Source organism: Garra rufa, chromosome 5 (genome assembly GCF_049309525.1).
Source record: "Garra rufa chromosome 5, GarRuf1.0, whole genome shotgun sequence".
Lineage (NCBI taxonomy): Eukaryota > Metazoa > Chordata > Actinopteri > Cypriniformes > Cyprinidae > Garra > Garra rufa.
The window spans coordinates 39,933,618-39,955,131 of record NC_133365.1 but is presented as its reverse complement, the minus strand read 5'-3'; the positions used below and the strand labels follow the sequence as shown (position 1 = coordinate 39,955,131).

Genomic DNA, 21,514 nt, shown 5'->3' with positions numbered 1-21,514 from the left:
ACGTTCTATTCATTAAAGAAATCAGAAAAACATTTCTTAGCTGTTTTCAACATAATATGAAGCATTGAAATCACAGGAATACAATATACATTTAAATAGAAAACAGTTGTTTTAATTAGTAAAAATATTTCAGAATTTTACTGTTTTTGCTGTACTTTGAATCAAATAAATGCAGGCTTCTTTAAAAAACATTACCAGTGTTTGAAAGTTTTTGAACTGTAAGATTTTTAGTGTGTGTGTGTGTGTGTGTGTGTGTGTGTGTGTGTGTGTGTGTGTATACAAAACAAGACAAAACATTTGTTAACATTTGTTATGCAACACATGCTCATTATAAATACCTGAGTCATGTTCAACAACTGAAGGCTTTGTACACTAGTTGTTTTGGTATTTTGTCATTCATTATATGCATTATATCACAAACACATCTTTCTTAAACATCTAACACAGTCAAAAACCACACAAATGACTGCAATGTAGAGCAGACTAAACTTAGTGCAGTCTTTGAATAGATCACCTTGAACACAACCTATGACTGAAAATACGATCCCCTGCTGCCCTCTCCTGCCGCTGCTTTAGATACTGCAGCGATGGAAAAATACCAGCAGGCCTGCTGACACATTAGCGGTATATACACATCTACCTCTAGGGGGAGAACAGTCTGAAACTGACTACGACTGGTAGCGGTAAACACTTTTAGATGCATTCACAAAATAGGCAACACTACATGCATAGGTATCACAGAAAAAACACCCAGTAATAGTTTAAAATGTAGTTAGTAACATGGGTTTCAACAATGTTGAAATGAGAGAAAGTAGGGTTGAGACCTACCTGGAGGAGAGATGGGGTGGGAGACAGGAGATAAGGGCTCTGGGCTGTCCTCTCTCTGTGTGAATATTAGGTCAGTCTATTACTTTACCTTTCAGAGCAATTATTTCTGCTCTACTTTTTTTACTTAACACAAAAAGACGGGTATCTGCGTCACATCCACATGGATGGTAATCCATGTAGGTATTTGTCTCCACTCTATAATGCTTTGCCTAATTTAACTGATTACTTTTTTGTGATGAGCAAAGTCACACTTTACTAGTGTACAGTGTAGTACACATACTGTATTCAGCTCACTGAAGACACTAAACATTCTGTTGAAAAAAACAGCATATGCTGGTTAGGTATGTTTTAAAGCATGGCAGCTGGTTTAAGCTGGTCCTTAGTTGGTCATTAACTGGTTTAAGCTGGTCCTTAGTTGGTCATTAACTGGTTTAAGCTGGTCCTTAGTTGGTCATTAACTGGTTTAAGCTGGTCCTGGTTATGAGCTGGTCCTAAACAGGAGCTTGTTACTTAGGACCAGTTTAGGACCAGCACATGACCATCTTAGGGTGTGTTTACACTTGTCATGTTTGGTTCGATTCAAATTAACTCTGGTGCGATTGCTTTGTTAGTGCGGCTCGTTTGAGTAAGTGTGAACGCTTCCATCCGAAACCTGGTGTGCACCAAACAAGCAGACCGAGACCACTAAAAAGTTGGGTCTTGGTCCGCTTCCAAATGAACTCTGGTGCAGTTCAAATGAAATATGAACGCAACACGGACCAAATACTTCTCAATGAACCAAAAACAGAAAGTAATGACAAGATGCGATGCTATACGACATGATTTCACGAAGGGAACAAGCGGTGTATCCAAAACAAAATGAGCAGAGGGCAAGCATGAAGCAACGAGGAGGTTAACTGCCTTTTATGAGCTCTTTGTGGTAAAAATAAAATGATTTAGACTACATGCAACAATGAGCGCACTTAGTGCAGCAGACAGCATTAGGTGCATTCGACTTAAAGCACCGCTTTAAGTCAAACGTGCCTTTTCCTTTTGTTTAGAGTGTTTGGTGATTTCCGTCACGAAATATACGTCATTCAACCCGACCAATCAGGTTGTGAACGTCGGCATCTCTATGCCTTTAGGTTTGGTATCTTTATAGGTTAGCTGTTAACAATGCCAGTGTGAACGCTAAAAGGACCAGGACCAAATGTATCATTTTCCTTTTTGGTCCGGACCAAATGAACCAAACAAACCGAACTAAAAGTGTGAACACACCCTTAAACAAAGCTTAAGACCAGCTTAAACCAGCTCATGACCAACTAAGGACCATCTTAAACCAGCTGCCATGCTTTAAAACATACCAGCATGCTGTTTTTTTTTTTCAACAGGACAGTTATAAAGTTAAAGTGAAGGATGGATTGTGTCTCACTGATACCTTCATCTCGCCATCACCTCTCCTGGTTCTCTTCATTATTTCTTCAATTCTCTGCAGATAACAATTTTGGCACATTTTAGTCTGTATTTTTTAATGCACAATTATTCATGTTGATTTAAAAGTAAGATTAAAGAAGATACTTCACTCATTAATTAACATTGAAATTCTGTTATTATTTTCTCATGTCTCATAAGACTTTTGTTCATCTTCTGAATATAGTAACTTACTTTCAGTAAAATTGAAGATTAAAGATCATTATTTTTGTTTTCTTTGTGCAAAAAAGTATTCACGTAGCTTCATTAAGGACTATTTTAACGATGTCCTTACTACCTTTCTGGGCCTTAAATGTTTGAGTTGCGCTGCTGTCTATGCAGGTTTGGAAAGCTCTCGGATTTCATCAAAAATACTTAATTTGTGTTCAGAAGATGAACGAAAGTCTCGCGGGTTTGGAACGACATGAGGATGAGTAATTAATGAAAATGAGAATTTTAATTTTTGGGTGAACTTTATGCCTTGACAAAGTAGTGATTACAATAAAGTGGTCAGTGAAGTTTGAAGTTTACAATTCAAAGTTGTCTACATTTTTGTTCCACTGCATGCCCTACTTTTACTGTTTAGGGTAGTATACAGCTAATCTGTGCAAAGTTGCTTACTGTGGCTTGCTGCTGGTCATACTACCTTTTTTCGTTGTTGTCTTTCCTGTTCCTCCTGCTGTTTAAAAAGCTCTCTCTCCTGCCGCTGACGCTCAGCATCCTTTTGAGCTTGAATCTCTGCCTCCTCTTTCTATTAAACACATAGACACAATTGAAGGTTAAGAGTCTACAGAAAAAGATAGATAAGATCAGAACCAACAGAAGACCAACAGAATATCAGGAAAACTGATATAGACAGATATGAGCTGATATATATAAACTGAAAAATCAGATTTAGAACCATATTAAAGGGTTATTTCAGCCAAAAATGAAAATCCTGTCATTAATTACTCACCCTCATGACGTTACAAACCCATAAGACCTTTGTTTATCTTCAGAACACAAATTAAGATATTTTTGATGAAATCTGAGAGCTTTCTGACCGTCCATAGACACGATTAAGGCACAGAAATGTAGTAAGGACATCGTTAAAATAGTCCATGTGACATCAGTGGTTCACCCGTGATTTTATCCAGCTACTTTTAGTGCACAAAGACCACCCAAAATAACAACTTCATTTAACAATTTCTTCTCTCCTGGGACAGTACTGCACCATTACAGAAAGTACCACAACGTATACGTGTGATGCTGCTGACGTAAAACGCATGCATGCATTCTTTGTGCACAAAAAGTATTCTCGTAGCTTCAAAAAATTACAGTTGAACCACTGACTATTGACACTGGATTATTTTAACGATGTCCAATACTACATTTGATCGTGGTAGGACCCTTGCTGTCTATGGAGGGTCAGAAAGTCAAAAAATCAAAAGTTTCTTAATTTGTGTTCTGAAGATAACCAGGTCTTACAGGATTGAAACAACATGAGAGTGAGTAATTACTGACAGATTTTTCATTTTTAAGTGAACTATCTCTTTAAACTGCAGTATGTTCTTGGCCTTATTTGAATTCTTCATTTTTCGAGTGGAGAAATAGTAGATTCAGAAGAGTGGAGTAAAGAAAAGAATTCTAGTAAAAAAAAAAAAGAATAAAGAGTAAAAAAATAAATTCTGAGTTGGGAACCATGTAAAATTGTTTGCTGTTGGCTTTGAAACAAAATTTTACATTAACTGCAAGCTAATGCTTTTTGGTCCAGTGACTAAAAGGGGTAATTTCACTTTAAATCTTCTGACCTCTTTCTCCATCTGGGCCTGAAGCTCCTTATCCTTCTGTTTTTTCTCCTCCTGCTCTCTCTTCTTCCGTTCCTGCTCTTGTCTACACTTTTCCTCATCAGCTTGACGAGCCTTCTCTTCTTGTCGAGCTTTTTCCTCCAGCTGCCTCTTCTTAAGCTGCTCACTCTTTATTCTGAAAATCACACACAGACCAACACAGTCTCATGAGGGAACGTCACTCTAGTGCCTGTTTTGTTCTCCTGTATTCAAGTGACATTCAAACATCATTCTGGAAGAGTATTCAATTTTTTTTTCTTTTACGCATTTGCAGTTTTAAATGATCATTTATTTCAACCTTTTTATAAGTAATCTTTCAGTTTCTTATAACTGTACAGCAGTTTACAAAACCTTCAAAACAGGCGGAAACCCCCATAGATTAAAATTACAAAACATTTGTTAATATTGTTATGCAACGCATACCAATTATAAATGTCTGAGTCACACTGAGCAAGCACTGAACATTTTGTACACTAGTTCTGAGAAATACAGCGTCAGTCATACACACGCATACTTTTCCTGCTCCTCCAATTCCCTGCGTTGTTTCTCCTCCTGTTCCTTCAGCACTCTGGCCAGACGCCTGCGTTCTGCAAGCAGACGAGACGCCTCCTCAGCATCTGTCGTTCCTGCAGCCACCTTGCCAGGAGAGTTCACAGGTGAAGGATCTGTAAGAGAGTAAAACAAGATAAGCAAGTGTAAATCATTTTCACAATCTGAAGCTGCTGTGAATGAGAAGAGCATACATACAAATGATGAATGTCACTGCAGTTAAAATGACTTTAAATAAGTCCAAAAAAATAACTTTGGAAAGCTTAGTAACCACAAAGCAGGCTCCCTATAGCCTCAAGGGGCTAATTTATATATAAACTGACTTATACTAATGAGGGTATGGAGGCTATGCATTCTGGAAGCCCATTTCTGCCACTGAATAAAAAGTAAAAAACGGTAATTGCGACTTTGTATCTTACAATTCAGGGTTTTTATTAATTAATTGTGAGATATAAACTCACACTGGCGAGTTATAAAGTCAGAATAGTGAGATATAATCTCGCAGTTGCAAGTTATAAAGTATTGTGTAATATAAACTTGGAATTACTAAAAAAAAAACTCGGAATTGCGAGATATATATTCACAATTGTGACTCTTTTTGCTCAGAATTGTGAATTTATATCTCGCAATTGTCACTTTTTCCCAGAATTCTGTGATACAAACATGCAATTTTGACTTTTTTCTCAGAATTGAGAAAAAAGTTGCAGTTGTGAGTTAAAGTCAGTAGTGCGTGATATAAACTCGCAATTGCTAGAAAAGTCAGAATTCAGATATAAACTTTATTTCTCAGACTTTATATCACACAGTTCTGAGAAAAAAGGTAAGAATTGCAAGTTTATATCTCACAATTCTGAGAAAAAAGTCAGAAGTCTATAAAGTATATAAGTCACAATTGTGAATTTATATCTCGCAATTCTGAGTTTTTTAGTAATTCCACGTTTATATTACACAATACTGACTTTATAACTCGCAACTGCAGTTATAAACTCACAATTGTGACTTTTTCTCAGAATTGCGAGTTTATATCTTGCAATTCTGACTTTATAACATGCAATTGCGTGAGAACTGAGATATAAACTCACAATTCTGAGAACATATCAGTCTTTTTCCCCTTTAGAACTTGACTTTACAACTCACAATTACGATTTTATGTCACAGTTCTAAGAAAAAAAGTCAGAATTGCGAGAAAAAAAATTCTTAGAATTATGAGGTAAAAACCGAGTTTGCGTAAAACTGAATTGCGTAATGCAGACTTTATTTCTCACAACTGCGAGTTTATATCTTGCTATTCAGACTTTAGTTATTGCAATTGTAGATTTATATCATGCAGTTCTGAGGGAAAAAACAGTCAAATTCCAAGTTTGTTTTATGAATATTAAAAAAAGTCAAAATTGTGAGATAAAAACTCGCTATTACCTTTTTTATTTTTTATTCAGTGGCGAATATGTCAATGTGTCACAACACCAGTATATATCATGATATACATTTATTCCTAAACCTTTTTTGTTTTTGTTTTTAATTATCCAGTGAACTGAATGCTTTACAAATGAAAATTATACTACTCCATATTCCATCTTTATTTTCCTTTTTTTATTTGGAACTTGATTTTTTTTTTAATTAGCCTCTTAATGATCTTAACCGTCTTAATTATATCCTTTTCATTGTAGATTATTTGGTATATTTTGTAAGCGCTATGAATAATTGAACTGAATATATTTGATTGATGTAAACCAAAAGGTAAGACAGCAACACATTAAAAATATGATCAATAAGCTATATTTGAATGACTGAAAAAATATTGTATATTGTAGGTTTCAGACCCACCTGCACACTTGTTTGCAGCCACATCGTTACAGTTTGATTTGGGTTGTTTTTTCTCAGGGGTCTCCACCTTTTCATTCTTTTTCTGTTGGTTTTCCAAACCTACACTTTTCTTCTCTTTTGACCCATTAATGTGATTTTCTATCTTCATTGTTCTTCTTTCTGGAGGAGGTGTGCTGCTCTCCATTTTTAGTGCCTTATCTAAAGTTGCATTGTTGGGGTTGTTGTTTTGATGGATCTCAGCCTTGAGGGACCTGCCCTGCTTAGGATCCTGACATTTGACATCCTCAGCTTGCTTGTCTTCTGTCTTCTTGTTGCTGTCATTGACCGGTGTGGCGGGTCTGCGTTTCATAGGGGAGGGTGGATATTGCCGCACTGTGCATGGTGACTGAGTCCGACTCTTAGGTAATAACCTTCAAAGCATACAAACAAAGCTGATTCAGATGCTTATAGTCAGCACATTACTGAATGAAAATATAATTAATCAAAGGTGACTTTGTCAGCATCTTATGTATGTACTGAAAATAATATATTATATAGGTAAGTGTGCGTATCTTACTTGGGTGTGGCAGGTGAGGCAGAGCGCTGGTTAACATCAGCAGGAGATTTAGCTCGTCTAACTGGTGAACCTGTGGCTGGAGAGCCAGTCCTCCTCTCTCTACGCAATCTCTCCTTCTGCAACAAACCATGGTACACAATATTATAAAATATATAGCTTTGATGGCAAAGCTGAATTTTCAGCAGCCATTACTTTAGTGTCACATGATCTTTCAGAAATCATTCTTATATGTGACTCTGTGACTCTGGTCTTACGTAACACAGGTATTTTGAAGTAATAGCCAAAAATCCATTATATGGGTCAAAATTGTAAGGGTTTTTTTATGCCAAAAATCATTAGGATATTAAGTAAGAGTATGTTCCATGAAGATATTTAGTAAATATATTCAAAGTTAATTTTTGATTAGTAATATGCTTTGCAAAGAACTTCATTTGGACAACTTTAAAGGCAATTTTCTCAATATTTAGATTTTTTTGCACCCTCAGATTCCAGATTTTCAAACAGTTGTATGTTAGCCAAATATAATATTAATCAGTGGAAAGCTTAATATTCAGCTTTCAGATGACGTATAAATCTCAATTTAAAAACCCTTATGAGTTGGTTCAGGGTTACATATGCTAATTTGGTGCTCAAGAAACATTTCATATTAATATTAATTTCTTATTATAATAAAACAGTTGTGCTTAACATTTTTGTGAAAACCATGATACATACTTTTTCAGGATTATTTGTGACCCTGGACCACAAAACCAGTCTTAAGTAGCACGGGTATATTTGTAGCAATAGCCAAAAATACATTGTATGGGTCAAAATTATCGATTTTTCTTTTATGCCAAAAATCATTAGCATATTAAGTAAAGATCATGTTCCATGAAGATATTTTGTAAATTTTCTACCATAGATATATAAAAACTTGATTTTTGATTAGTAACATGCATTGCTAAGAACTTCATTTGGACAACTTTTAAGGCGATTTTCTCAATATTGAGATTTTTTTTTTGCGCCCTCAGATTGCAGGTTTTCAAATAGTTGTATCTCAGACAAACATTGTCCTATTTTAACAAACAATATATCAATGGAAAGCTTATTTACTCAGCTTTCAGATGACATAAGAATCTCAATTTTGACAAAGTTACACTTATGACTGGTTTTGTGGTCCAGGGTCACATTTAATAAATAGAAACTTTGAAAACAGCATTAGTTTGAAATAGAAATCTTCTGTAACATTATGAATGTCTTTCCTGTCACCTTTGACCAATTGAATGCATCCTTGCAAAAATATTCCCTTAAAGTATTTTTATATATTTACTAAATACTGAGAAAATACTGCCATATGACAATTTTGCATTCAGGAATTCAGGAATTTATTTTGAGAAGTAGCTAAGTTATACTATATGGATACCATTTTTTTTTTTAATTGTTATTAAAGTTATTTTAGAGGGAACCCTGGGTATTAAGACCTGTCTGGCTTAATATAACAAAAATCATGTTTCTTGCTGAAATTTGTAGTACAAAATCCATGAAAGATTTACATTATTTTAAAAAATCAACATTATTTTATGCACATTTTGGACTATGGGGGCACTATTATTTTGATGACAAGAAAATGTTTGCACTCTGTGAGCTACTGGCTGTTACGATGACCACAGCTACTACTAAAAGAGCTTACAGGTGACGATGGAAATAAGCTTAGGCTTAAACCAAATGCCATACCATCATTTTTTCCCCGCATGGAGTCTAAACGCCCCCGCATATCGAGTGAAATCTACCCTGAGCGTCGATATTTTTACATCCTGCAAGGAGGGCATCTAGCGTTTCTTGTCTCTGTCAGCTCTTTCAGTAGCTGTGCTCTACTAAAAGCCTCAAAGGCATCAGGGCCTAAGTGGAGAGAAATAAGACGGGGGTCTTTGGGAAATTATATTCGTCCACAGGCATCTTCCCATCCTTCCCAGTGAAGAAGTCTTCACTTCTCACATCACTTCTTTTATTGCCTTTCAACTTAAAATTACAACCAAAAGCCGTAATGTGGCATTGTATCAGTATTTTATTTTCTTTCATGAGTTTTCTACTACATACATACCTCGATGAACAAAAGAGGTGTGCTTTTGAGTTTATTACAGATCTTTCCTGACCTTGGGGGTGTTGGGGGCACTGAGAGCTCCAGAGGAATCTTCTGTTGGCACAGGATTGTTTCTTCTTCGACTTGGTGACCCTCTGTATGGTGACCTATGAGGACTGGAGGGCACTGAATGGGAGAGAAATAGGAGCATTTTCTGGTCAGCACTCGAGGCTAAACAGCATAAAAAACGACATGACACACTTAGCAAGCCACACGTACACACATACACACTCAAAACAAACACTTTATTAAGTGACACAAATGAACACTGATGTAATTCGGCTCATGTGTGAAGCTTTAATAAGATAATACACCTGTTGCGGGATGAGTGTGAGTGTGTGTGTGTGTGTGTGTGTGTGTGTGTGTGTGTGTGTGTGTGTGTGTGTGTGTGTGTGTTACCTTTGCTGCGCAGACAGGACAGATGCAGCTCTGCAGCACTGTTACAGCGAGCCAGTGAGGAATGTGTGTGTGTGAGGAGGCGATTCACTTTTAGTTTGTCCATAGAGTTCAGATGAGCATGATGGGCTGACAGAGAGAGGGATGAAGGGATAGACAAAATTGAGGGTGGAGAAAGAAGGGATGAAGTGAATGGATGGGACAGACATAACATTAATATGAATGGAAAGATAGAGGGATGAATTTGGAAATGCGTGTCCAAAGCTTCTTTTTAACATGTATAAAAATGTTGGACTTTATTATAAAATGATAGCAGCATGTTATTAATTTTTTTGATTATTGATTTAGGTTAAACAAACAAACAAAAATAAATAAATAACCTAAATAAAAAATAACTAATTTAGATATTTTATTGTATCTTTATTGTAATAAGATATACAGTGCCTTGCGAAAGTATTCACACCCCTTCATTCTTTTTCACATTTTGTTATGTTGCTGCCTTATGTTAAACTGCTTTAAATATTTTTTTTCCACATCAATCTACACTTCATACACTATATTGATAAAGTAAAAACAGAACTGTCACAACTTCGTAAATGTATTTTTTTTTAACTGAAATAAGTACGTTGCATAAGTATTCATACCCTTAACTCAGTACTTCGCTGAAGCACCTTTACAGACTCAAGTCTTTTTGGTAATATGCGACAAGCTTTGCACATCAGCATTTGGAAATGATCTGCCATTCTTCTCATCACCTCTTCACCTCTCAAGCTTTGTCAGGTTGGATGGGGGCAGACGCATATTTTCAGGTTTCTCCAGAAATATTTGATTAGGTTCGGGCCCAGGCTGTGGCTGGGCCACTAAAGGACATTCACAGAGTTGTCTATAAGCCACTCTTGATGTGTGCTTAGGGTCATTGCCCTGTTGGAAGCAGAACCTTCTGGCCAGTCTGAGGTTCTGAATGCTCTGGACTGGGTTTTCATTAAGGCTATTTCTATAATTTGGTGCATTGAACTTTCTTTTTACTCTGATGAGTCCTTTGCCACTAAAAAACAACCCCACAGCATGAGGCTGCTACCAGCACCCTTTACTTTTGGGATGGTACTCTGCAGGTAATGAGCAGTGCCTGGTTTTCATGTATCTTCATTGAGGAGAGGATTAAGTTTGGTCACACCGCCATAAAGACGTTGCCAGTGATGTTTGTCCTTCTGTAAGTTTCTCCCATCTGCATATATGATCATTGAGCTCAACTAGAGTGACCATCAGGTTCTTGGTCACCACTCTTCTCCTTCAATTGCTCAGTTTGACCAGGAGGCCAGCTCTAGGAAGAGTCCTGGTTGTTTGAAACATCTTCCATTAAGGATAAAGGAGACTACATTTTTTCTGAACTCTTCCCCAGATGTGTGGCTTGATGCAATCCTGTTTCCCAACCTTTCATACCCATTCAATTAAATTTGCCACAGGTTAACTTCTCTCAAAGTGTAGTAACATCTACAAGCAATACAAACGCTCTTGAGCTAAATTTCAACTGCCCCAGATATATTTGAATACTTATGCAATGGAATCATTTCAGTTTTTTATTTGTAAAAAATTTGCAAATATGTTAAAACGTATTTTTTGCTTTGCCATTATGGTGTATGGAGTGTAGACTGATGTGGGGAAAAAAGTAATTTAAAGCAGTTTAACACAAGGCAGTGACATAACAAAATGTGAAAAAATAAAGGGGTATGAATACGTTTGCAAGGCACAAAAAAAGATGATGATGATGATGAAGGCCTATTATGTGTTCTGAGATAGTGATATAGGCATAGATCAGTGTGTTTGTGTGTGTGGTTTATGTTAATGTGCCCATGCCTCAAAAAAAAAAAAAAAAAACAATTCAACAGAGATCTAATTTTAAAGAAAAACTACCCATGAGCAGACAAACATGCACACACACTTCAATACTGAAAGAACCACATAGCTGTGATGAAAGAAGTGGTTTACACACACAAAGTTGTAAGTACACTCACAATCCGAAAAAAGTACACTCACAATCAATACAAAACACGCAAAAAGACACATTTGCTTTGACTTTTACTAACCAAGTATTGAGCTACAGAGCAGTGCACATTGAATATACAGTGCCATGCTAACGAATTCTCACTCAAAATGCAACCATTCTCCCATTCTCTGATGTTTTAATTCCAAATAACTGATATTTCTTGCCACCATATTGAAATAGAGCCACAGGTTATGAGCTGAACTGAGACCAGAAATTAGCCTACATTTATGTACTATGTACTGTTTAAATCCAACTCAATCTGACATAATGACAAAATTATTTACATGGCACAGGTGACTGGTTATTTTCTTTTCAGCAGCCAATGAGCTTGCTGCTGAACATTAACATACTCAGCTAGTGCTTGCTATAGCAGATGCAGTTCGCTTCAGAAACCCTCCACCTGTATAGATCTGCCACAGGGTAATTTCATGTATGTCATTTATAGGGGTTATTTCATATATGTTATAGGTGTAGCAGCAGTATTTCTTACATGCTCACAGCAGCATGACTGCTATGTGGTTTCTAGAGTGTTCTGAGTGGTTTCTATGTGGTTGTACTGACCTAAGTCAATAGATCCCATCCCCATATGTGACCACAAAACCAGTCATAAGGGTAATTTTTTTTTTATTGAAATTCATACATCATCTGAAAGCTGAATAAATAAGCTTTCCATTGAAGTATGGTTTGTTAGAACAATATTTGGCCGAGATGCTATTTGAAAATCTGGAAACTAGTTTTCATCAATGCATATTACTAAACAAAAATTAAGTTTTGATATATTTATGGTAGCATATTTACAAAATATATTCATGGAACATCATCTTTACTTAATATCCTAATGATTTTTGCCATAAAAGAAAAAACAATAATTTTGACAATGTATGTATTTGATACATACATTTCATATCATACATGCAATGTATTTTTGGCTATTGCTACAAATATAACCGTGCTACTTCAGACTGGTTTTGTGGTCCAGGGTCACATATGTGACACATTGCCCCGAGATATAACAAAGCTTTTTGTTCTTCAACACAGTAAATTTGTGCCGAATTTGCACTAACTGCATGTGGAAAACTTTTACTCTCACACAAAATTCATGATCACATCCATTCCTTATGAAATTACTTGACTTTGCCCGCGAAAATTTGCCGAACAACAAAGTGTGGCCGCACCTTAAGCCTATAGGAATTTACTTTTTCACCCCCAAGCAAAAATCCAAAGTTAGAATACTTAAAAAAGCATTAGCACTTGCCACAGCAAGCACTACAAATTTGTTTACTTTTTTTTTTTTAAATATAACAAAAACACATAAAACTGAATTTCAATGACGGATTTGTAATTCAGTGATTGAGAGAATGTACCATAAGCGTGAATACTTCTACAAGGGACTGTACATTCAGATCAGGTATAGCAGCATGTGAATAGCTCAGCAAAACAAATACTGGACATTATTATATTTCAAAGCAGCCTCCTCTTTTCATCCCCTTATCTTGCTGGCTTTTGAAAAACAATTTCAAGTTAGCTATTTGTACATAGCATTTATGAACAGTCTCAACAGCATTTGAGACCTATATGCAGCTGGACCACTTTTGGATATGCAAGCATTTACCCCACTTAGCCCCCTAAGTGCTCAAGCAGGAACAGGGGAAGGAGAGCAGGCTGGTTTAGAGTTTTGGGATGGAAACCAAAAAGGGTGTCAGTCCGAGGGGACAGGAGGGAAGAAGGGATGAGAAAAGGCCAGCTAAGGTTCATACCGTTGCCTGATTCGATGGCAGCAGGAGAGGGGGCAGCGAGGTCATGGGGAAGGGCGGAGGCAGCAGAGAGAGGAGGCGGGGCATTCTCCCAGTCACCTGGGCGATAGGGTCACGGTGGAGCACAGCAGAAACAGCAGAGCGTTATGGACAGACTGGGCACCCTTTGGTGAAGTGTGTGTTTTTGGGGTGGTGTGTGCAGCACACACACCTAAACACTTCAGCACAACTTCTGGCGCTTTTTAAGCATGGCAGCCAGACACAATGAGCAGGGCTGAGCTGATTTCAAACACATTCAAACTCAAAACCTGCATCCTTCTCATACACACACTGCAATCATCAAAAAACATCAGAACACACTTCACTGATCAAGTCCCTAAAATCACCTGAGTGCTCTCATTAAGCATTTACATTTCTGGGGTTAAAAGGGATAGTTCACCCCCAGAAAATTACTTTCTGTCATGGTTTACTCACCCTCATGTGATTTGTTTCGGTTCCCTTTGACTTTTATTGTGTTTTTACATTACATTTACATTTGTCCATACAGTGGAAGTCAATATTCAAGACACATTTCCATCACCCTGTTTTTATGTGCATTTTTAAGTATCACATCAGAAACAAGTGATGAAAATGACAAAATTTGAGAAAAAAATCTCTTAATTTGCAAAAGTTTTTGCACTCGCTTGAGGTGGTTTTTGAATTGTACGAAAAATGGTTATTGCGAATAATAGAAGATGAAAACATTCTGTGAATAAATTTTTCCACATGCACCAAAAAGGTAATTGCACAGCATCTGAAATGCCTGAGCAAAATCTGTTGTCAAAAAATGTATTTTTAATTTCCTCCCAAAACTGTGTTCCCAAATGGCTGGCATCCGCCTCTGAAAGCAGTGACTGCATTTATTGTTTCGTCAGCTCTCTCTGAAGCACAAGTAATTTATTACATATAAAAAATATTAAATTCAGTGGCTTCTTCTATTTTTCTTAGTGACAGTTAAATTGTCAAATTTTGATGAAATCCCGAATTGAAAATGTTTATCTATCAACATTATCCAAAATATTTTTTTCTTCCACAGAAGAAAAAGTCATACAGGTTTAGAATGACATAAATGTGAGTAAATCATGACAGAATTTTAATTTATGAGTGGATTGTCCCTTTATTGCGAAACTTTAAAATGTCACTGTGGATAAAAGCATCTGCTAAATGAAAGAACTTAACTGATTTTGTTAAAATAACAATACAAATGTATTTAAATAATTTAGATTTTGCTAATTTTACAATCTACAATGACTTAGATGAATAAAAGCTTTCAGAAATGTTAGACAAACATGCTTTCTTCCTTCTGAACTTCCCTAGCTTCCTAAATGATTAAATCTAAGGCCCAAATCAATATCCAATTTCTTAACCAATTAATGTGCTTGTATCTAAATCAAGCCAATAGGACGGGGCGCAGCACAGAGAAAGTGCTGAATCACTCATGCCTGCCTGTCCTTCCTCCCTGATGAGCTGAAGTATGAAACCTGAGCTCTAGTAACACTGTGTCCTTAACCCCAGATGAAAATCATACAAAATGCAAGGACACAGTGCACTGCAGCTTTATAATGGCTTCTTAACATTCACTGCATTGTAGGAAAATTGAAAATAAAAATCGAAAAACATTCTTCAAACCTTAAAAAATGATTCAGAAATTCAGTAATGTACATTTTTTTTAAAAGCAGAATGAATTAAATCGAATTTAGTCAGAAAAACATGACATAGAAGCATTTTCATGAGTTGAAACTGAGTTGATCATTGAAATCCACCATATCATGAAACATTTTCTCGCAGCTTCCATCACTGCTCACTCCCCTCCTCCCAGTCTCTCTTTTTCTTAATCCAGTGTGATGTGTGCGCATTACACTCACCTTGAGCGGTGCCGTTGGGACCCCATACCCAGCGTTTATTCCTGTTCTCCAGCTGCAAGCTGCGCTCCAGTGATCTCCTCATTAGAGCTTCCAGGCGCTCCTGTGTGTGCCGTTCCAGCACAGGAAACACCAGACACTTACTTCACCAGTAGACATTTACACCAACAACATCAGTACAACCACAATAGGAGCAGATATATATGCACTGATAGAAAAATGATCTACGCGACCTATAATTCCATACGATTGCCTATATACACCACTGTTAAAAAGTGCGGGATCAGTTTTATTTATTTATTTATTTATTTATTTATTTGAAAGAAAAATAATACTTACAGTTGAAGCCAAAATTTACATACACCATGCAGAATCTGCAAAATGTTAATTAGTTTACCAAAATAAGAGGGATCATACAAAACACATGACATTTTTTATTTAGTACTGACCTGAATAAGACATTTTACATAAAAGACATTTAGATATAGTCCACAAGAGAAAATAATAGCTGAATTTATAAATTACCCTGTTCAAAAGTTTACATACACTTGATTCTTAAAGGGATGGTTCGGAGTAGAATTGACTTCATTGCTATGCACTCCGAAGCCCATCTAAATACCCCATCCGAAGTTTTTTTTACCTTAGTCGAACATTTATGGAGATATTAGAGTTTTTCGAATTGCTTGTTACAGGAGTGAATGGTACATGTAATGTATCTCGTAAATTGCACCACTAAACGTGCAAGTAATCTTACCAAACTTGTACAGTAGTGTAAATAGGTTATGTACTCACAAAACGCTGCATCAGAACATTTGTAAGTCCACCATGAGTGTTTTAAAAACACGTTTTACCCGAGAACTACTAGTCACAGAAACTACAAGTCGACGTCACTTCCCTGGTTTGAAAAAAGCACGTAAAAGTCCTCCTACTACATCTGTGTGCATGTCAACTTGTAGGAGGACTTTTACGTGCTTTTTTCAAACCAGGGAAGTGACGTGATTTGTAGTTTTTGAGACTAGTAGGGATCGGCTAAAACGTGTTTTTAAAACACTCATGGTGGACTTACAAATGTTCCGATGCAGCATTTTGTGAGTACATAACCTATTTACACTACTGTACAAGTTTGGTATGATTACTTGCATGTTTAGTGGTGCAATTTACGAGATACATCACATGTACCATTCACTCCTGTAACAAGCAATTCGAAAAACTCTAATATCTCCATAAATGTTCGACTAAGGTAAAAAAAAACTTTGGATGGGGTATTTACATGGGCTTCGGAGTGCATAGCAATGAAGTCAATTCTACTCCGAACCATCCCTTTAATACTGTGTTGTTACCTGAATGATCCACAGCTGTGTGTTTTTTTTTTTTTTGTTTGTTTAGTGATAGTTGTTCATGAGTCCCTTGTTCGTCCTGAACAGTTAAACTGCCTGCTGCTCTTCAGAAAAATCCTTTAGGTGCATCAGATTTTTTGGTTTTTCATGATTTTCATGATTGTAAGATGCATCTTTTTACACTAAGGACAACTGATGGACTCATATGCAACTGTTACAGAAGGTACAAATGGTAACTGATATATCAGTATGAAACAGGATGCATTAGGAGGCAGGACTGAAAACATTTTTAATTTAACTTATTTGGTCTTCTGGGAAACATGCAAGTCTCTTCTATACATTCTGAAGGGCAGTCCTAAATAAAAAAATATGATATTTAGGCAAGCCCCTGGCTCTTAATGCATAGTTTTTCCTTCTGAAGTAAGCGTTTGAACCTTCTGTAATAGTTGCATATAAGCCCCTAAGTTGTCCTTAGTGTGAAAAGATGGATCTCAACATTATACAGTCATTGTTGGAAAGGGTTCAAATACACAAAAATGCTGAACACTTACAATTATGAAAATCATGAAAAACCAAAAGATCTGTGGCACCTAAAGGATTTTTTTGAAGAGCAGCAGGCAGTTTAACTGTTCAGGACAAACAAGGAATTCATGAACAACTATCAATAAACAAAACAAATAAAAAAAAAATGCTGTGGGTCATTCAGGTAACAACAGTGTTAAGAATCAACTGTATGTAAGGGCCATTTTGATAAAACAACTATTATTTTCTCTTGTGGACTATATGTAAACGTATATGTAAACGTCTTTTATGTGAAATATCTGATTCGGGCCAGTACTAAATAAAAAATTATATGCATTTTGTATGATCCCTCTAATTTCGGTAAAATAATTAACATTTTGCTGATTCTGCATGGTGTATGTAAACTTTTGACCAAATCTGTGCCAAATCACAGACTCAAGTTCTAACTAACACCTTCATTTCCCTCATTAAGTTCTAAGTCATTCCCTTCTAAATGTAGGGCACTAGTAGGCACCACATGATCAGCAAGTTGCATACTCAAAAATTGACGTGGCAATTCATAAAGCAAATTTCAGCTACTTCATTTATGTTTCCATTTGTATTTGCTTTGCTTTGCATCTGAAAATGATTCCAGCAACATTTGTTGAGTCCAGCATCACCTCCCCCGCATGCCACCTTGTTCCTCTTTCGTTCTTTGCCCACTCCTTTTCAGGATCAGCCTTTCCAAAAAGAACATAGTTGTGAAAGCCGACTGCGCGGCAGATGAAGGCTGTGTTTGAGAAGAATAATGAATCTGCAGCCCAGCGAGAGACGAGGATTAAAATAAAGTCTGATCTGATCTGGCCAAATCCCTCTTATTGGAGAAGTATCACAAGCCACGGCACCCAGTAAACACTCACAGGCTCATAACAGATAAATGAGTGTCTGCCCTGTGGGTGGGTGATATTACATGGTGAGGCAGGAATTCATTGCCATAGATACAGTGCAATTGCTGAAAATGTCATTTCACACAATATAAAAAGTCAAGATTATTTTCTTTTTAAATTCAGATGGTTTTGTATTAAACCATATGAATTTACTAACAAATCAGGCCGAAATGCCCTACATCTATCGGAGATGAATTACAAAGGATGTTTCAATTTATTGGCCGCACTGAATGATTATCTAATTGTGTCCTGACATCTGGCTATATCAGTGCTATATGAGATAATAGCATTTGAAAGGTCAAGGGAAGAATTGCATCTTAAATGAAAAGAAAAACTGTATCTGCTCTTTCATGACTCCTTGCTTGGACAGTGAGTCCTAAGACAGGTGCATCTGACTATAGATCTCTGACCTTCTCCTCTTCTAGCTGCTGTCTTCTCTTCTCCTCCACGGCTGCTCTGCGAAGCTCCTCCTTCTGTTTCTGCTCCTCCAGCCGCTTCCATCGCTCCTCTACCGTCTTCTCGTACTGCAGTTGTGCCCGCCTTTCTTTCTCCTTTATAGCTTGCTCCCGTGCAGCTAAGAGAGAGAGCGAGAGAAACTATTGAATTAATTTGGCTTGTTATGAAACAACACTAAACTCAAAGCTCATTATCATTGTTACTGACAGCTTCAGCAGTTTTGGGGCTGTTCTCTCAGGGAATGTCTATGTTAATATAAACTAGATGGGACAAAACGTTTTTTAGCACCTTTGACAATTAGCATTGTGTTAATATATGTGTGAATTAAAAAAAATGTTTTGTGACCCTGTGAAAATCATCAAATCACGTGCAATGCAATGCACCACCACTATTTATATACAGTGAGGGAAAACTTTTTTGATCCTCTGCTGATTTTGTACGTTAGCCCACTGACAAAGAAATGATCAGTCTATAGTTTTAATTGTAGGTTTATTTAAAAAAGCGAGAGACTGAATAATAACAAAAAAAATCATAAAAACACATTTCAAAAAAGTTATAAATTGATTTGCATTTTAATGAGTGAAATAAGCATTTGACCACTTCGCAAAACATGACTTAGTACTTGGAGGCAAAACCCAATCACAAAGGTCAGATGTTTCTTGTAGTTGGCCACCAGGTTTGCACAAATCTCAGGAGGGATTTTGTCCTACTCCTCTTTGCAGATCTTCTCTAAGTCATTAAGGTTTTGAAACTGAAGATCTTTGAAATTTGAGATCATTGACAAGATCCTACCGTTTAGTTCTGTGCTGATTGCAGGTGAGATCTTGCATGGAGCCCCAGACTGAGGGAGATTGAGCGTTATTTTGTGTTTCTTCCATTTGCGAATAATCGCACCAACTGTTGTCACCTTCTCACCAAGCTCCTTGTCGATGGTCTTGTAGCCCATTACAGCCTTGTGTAGGTCTACAATCTTGTCCCTGACATCCTTGGTCAGCTCTTTGGTCTCGGCCATGGTGGAGAGTTTGGAATCTGATTGATTGCTTCTGTGGACAGGTGTCTTTTATACAGGTAACAAACTGAGATTAGGAGCACTTTCTTTAAGGGAGTGCTCCTAATCTCAGCTCCTGACCTATATAAAAGACACCTGAGAGCCAGACATCTTGATGATTAATAGGGGATCAAATACTTATTTCACTCATTAAAATGCAAATAAATTTTTTTTTGTTGTTTGAAATTAAGGTTGAGGAAAACATTTCAGGATTTTCTCTATATAGTGGACTTCAATGGGGATCAGCGGGTTGAAGGTCCAAATAGCAGTCTCAATGCAGCTTCAAAGGGACACAATCCCAGCCGAAGAATAAAGATCTAATGTATTGAAACGATTGGTCATTTTCTAAAAAAAATATTCAAATGATGTACTTTTAAACCACAAATGCTTATATTGCACTAGCTCTGTGTCCACGACTTCACTCATTGTGTCGTCACGTTAGAAAGGTCGTGCAAACAAGTGTTTACAAATCGAACATGCAAAGAATGTCAAATGCAAAAAAAGAGGTAAAACAACAATGTTGGGTGACTTTGAATTTGAACGAGAAAATGAGATGCATTTTTTTATCCAAGCCTACCTTACTGAACTGAAGTACACAGACAAAGAACTAACCATGCATGACCTTTCCAACATGATTATGTAATACGTGAAGCCATAGACGCGCATAGCAGAGCTAGTGCAAAACGAGCTTTTGTGGTTATTAAGCATATACATTTTTATTTCTTTTAGAAAATAACTGATCATTTTGCTAGATAAGATCCTTATTCCTCAGCTGGGGTCATGTAGAGCCCTTTGAAGCAGGACTGAAACTGCAGTTTGCCACCATTGAAGTCCACTATATGGAGAAAAATCCTGGAATGTTTTCCTCAAAAACCCTAACTTCTTTTCAACTGAAGAAAGAAAGACATGAACATCTTGGATGACAAATGGGTGAGTAAATTATCAGGAAATTTTATTTTAAGAGTAAACTAATCCTTAAAATCCTAATCCTATCATCTATTTAGTCATTACTGTAGCTCAAACAGTAACTAGTAACACCAAAATCACAGGTTCAATTTCCATGAACTGATAAAACATAGACCTTTGTTGCAATGTAAGCTGATTTAAATAAAAGCAACTGACATGCATAGATTAAACCTTTATCTCATATTCCTCTGAAATCTTAGAATCACCCCTGTGAGTCACTTATTCGAATTCACTGCACCCACACATTCAGAAACACGAACAGGCATGCTTACCCAAACTCTTCTCTCTCTCCTCACGTCTCTCCTTGGCAAGTCTCATTCTATCATCTGTCTTCAAATAGCCCTCCAAATCTTTGAGAGAGAGACATGAAAACATAGGAAAAAAGACACGTTATCTCTTTAGACTTCTTTTTTACTGTTTGAGATTTTAGCTGTTTTTTTTTTTAGACACACAATCAGATGAGATGGAAGACGTCCACTCAACAACAACAGAAAAAGTTGGACTTACATTGTTTACCTGCATGTGTGTTGGTATTGGCTGGATGGCGTGAAGGTGAAGCGTGCCCATTGGTTTGAGTTTTCTTTTCGGTGACAGTGGGTGGGGTCAGAGCATCAGCTTTAGAAAGGATGGAGAAGAAAATTATGTCAGTGAAATTTAAAGTTCAGTCATTAGTATCCATTGTTATTTCTGCCATGAACTCATTTTCAACAATCTGACCCAAAATCAATATATGTATATATACATACAGTTAAAATAACATAAGTCAAAAGTTTACATTCATTGCAGAATCTGCAAAATGTTAATTATTTTACCAAAATAAGAGGGATCATACAAAATGCATGTTATTTTTTATTTAGTACTGACCTGAATAAGATATTTCACACAAAATACATTTACATATAGTCCACAAGAAAATAATAATTGAATTTATAAAGAAGCCCCCATTCAAACGTTTACATACACTTGATTCTTAAAACTGTGTTGTTACCTTAATGATCCACAGCTGTGTGTTT

At 36.6% G+C, this 21,514-nt stretch overlaps 1 protein-coding gene across 1 annotated transcript in view; it reads right to left on the bottom strand.

Moving 5' to 3' along the window:
• The window catches only part of map7d2a (MAP7 domain containing 2a), a 28,109-nt gene that overhangs the window by 5,945 nt on the left and 650 nt on the right, over positions 1–21,514 (bottom strand). Inside the window, exons 2-14 of the mRNA XM_073840076.1 lie at positions 21,018–21,116; positions 20,774–20,851; positions 18,442–18,605; positions 15,250–15,349; positions 13,349–13,444; positions 9,165–9,277; positions 7,033–7,148; positions 6,477–6,886; positions 4,618–4,768; positions 4,068–4,239; positions 2,924–3,028; positions 2,246–2,296; positions 829–883 (exon numbers count right to left, since the gene is read on the bottom strand). Of these exons, the coding sequence (XP_073696177.1) occupies positions 829–883; positions 2,246–2,296; positions 2,924–3,028; positions 4,068–4,239; positions 4,618–4,768; positions 6,477–6,886; positions 7,033–7,148; positions 9,165–9,277; positions 13,349–13,444; positions 15,250–15,349; positions 18,442–18,605; positions 20,774–20,851; positions 21,018–21,116 (1,710 nt within the window). The remainder of the gene's footprint in view (positions 1–828; positions 884–2,245; positions 2,297–2,923; positions 3,029–4,067; positions 4,240–4,617; positions 4,769–6,476; positions 6,887–7,032; positions 7,149–9,164; positions 9,278–13,348; positions 13,445–15,249; positions 15,350–18,441; positions 18,606–20,773; positions 20,852–21,017; positions 21,117–21,514) is intronic.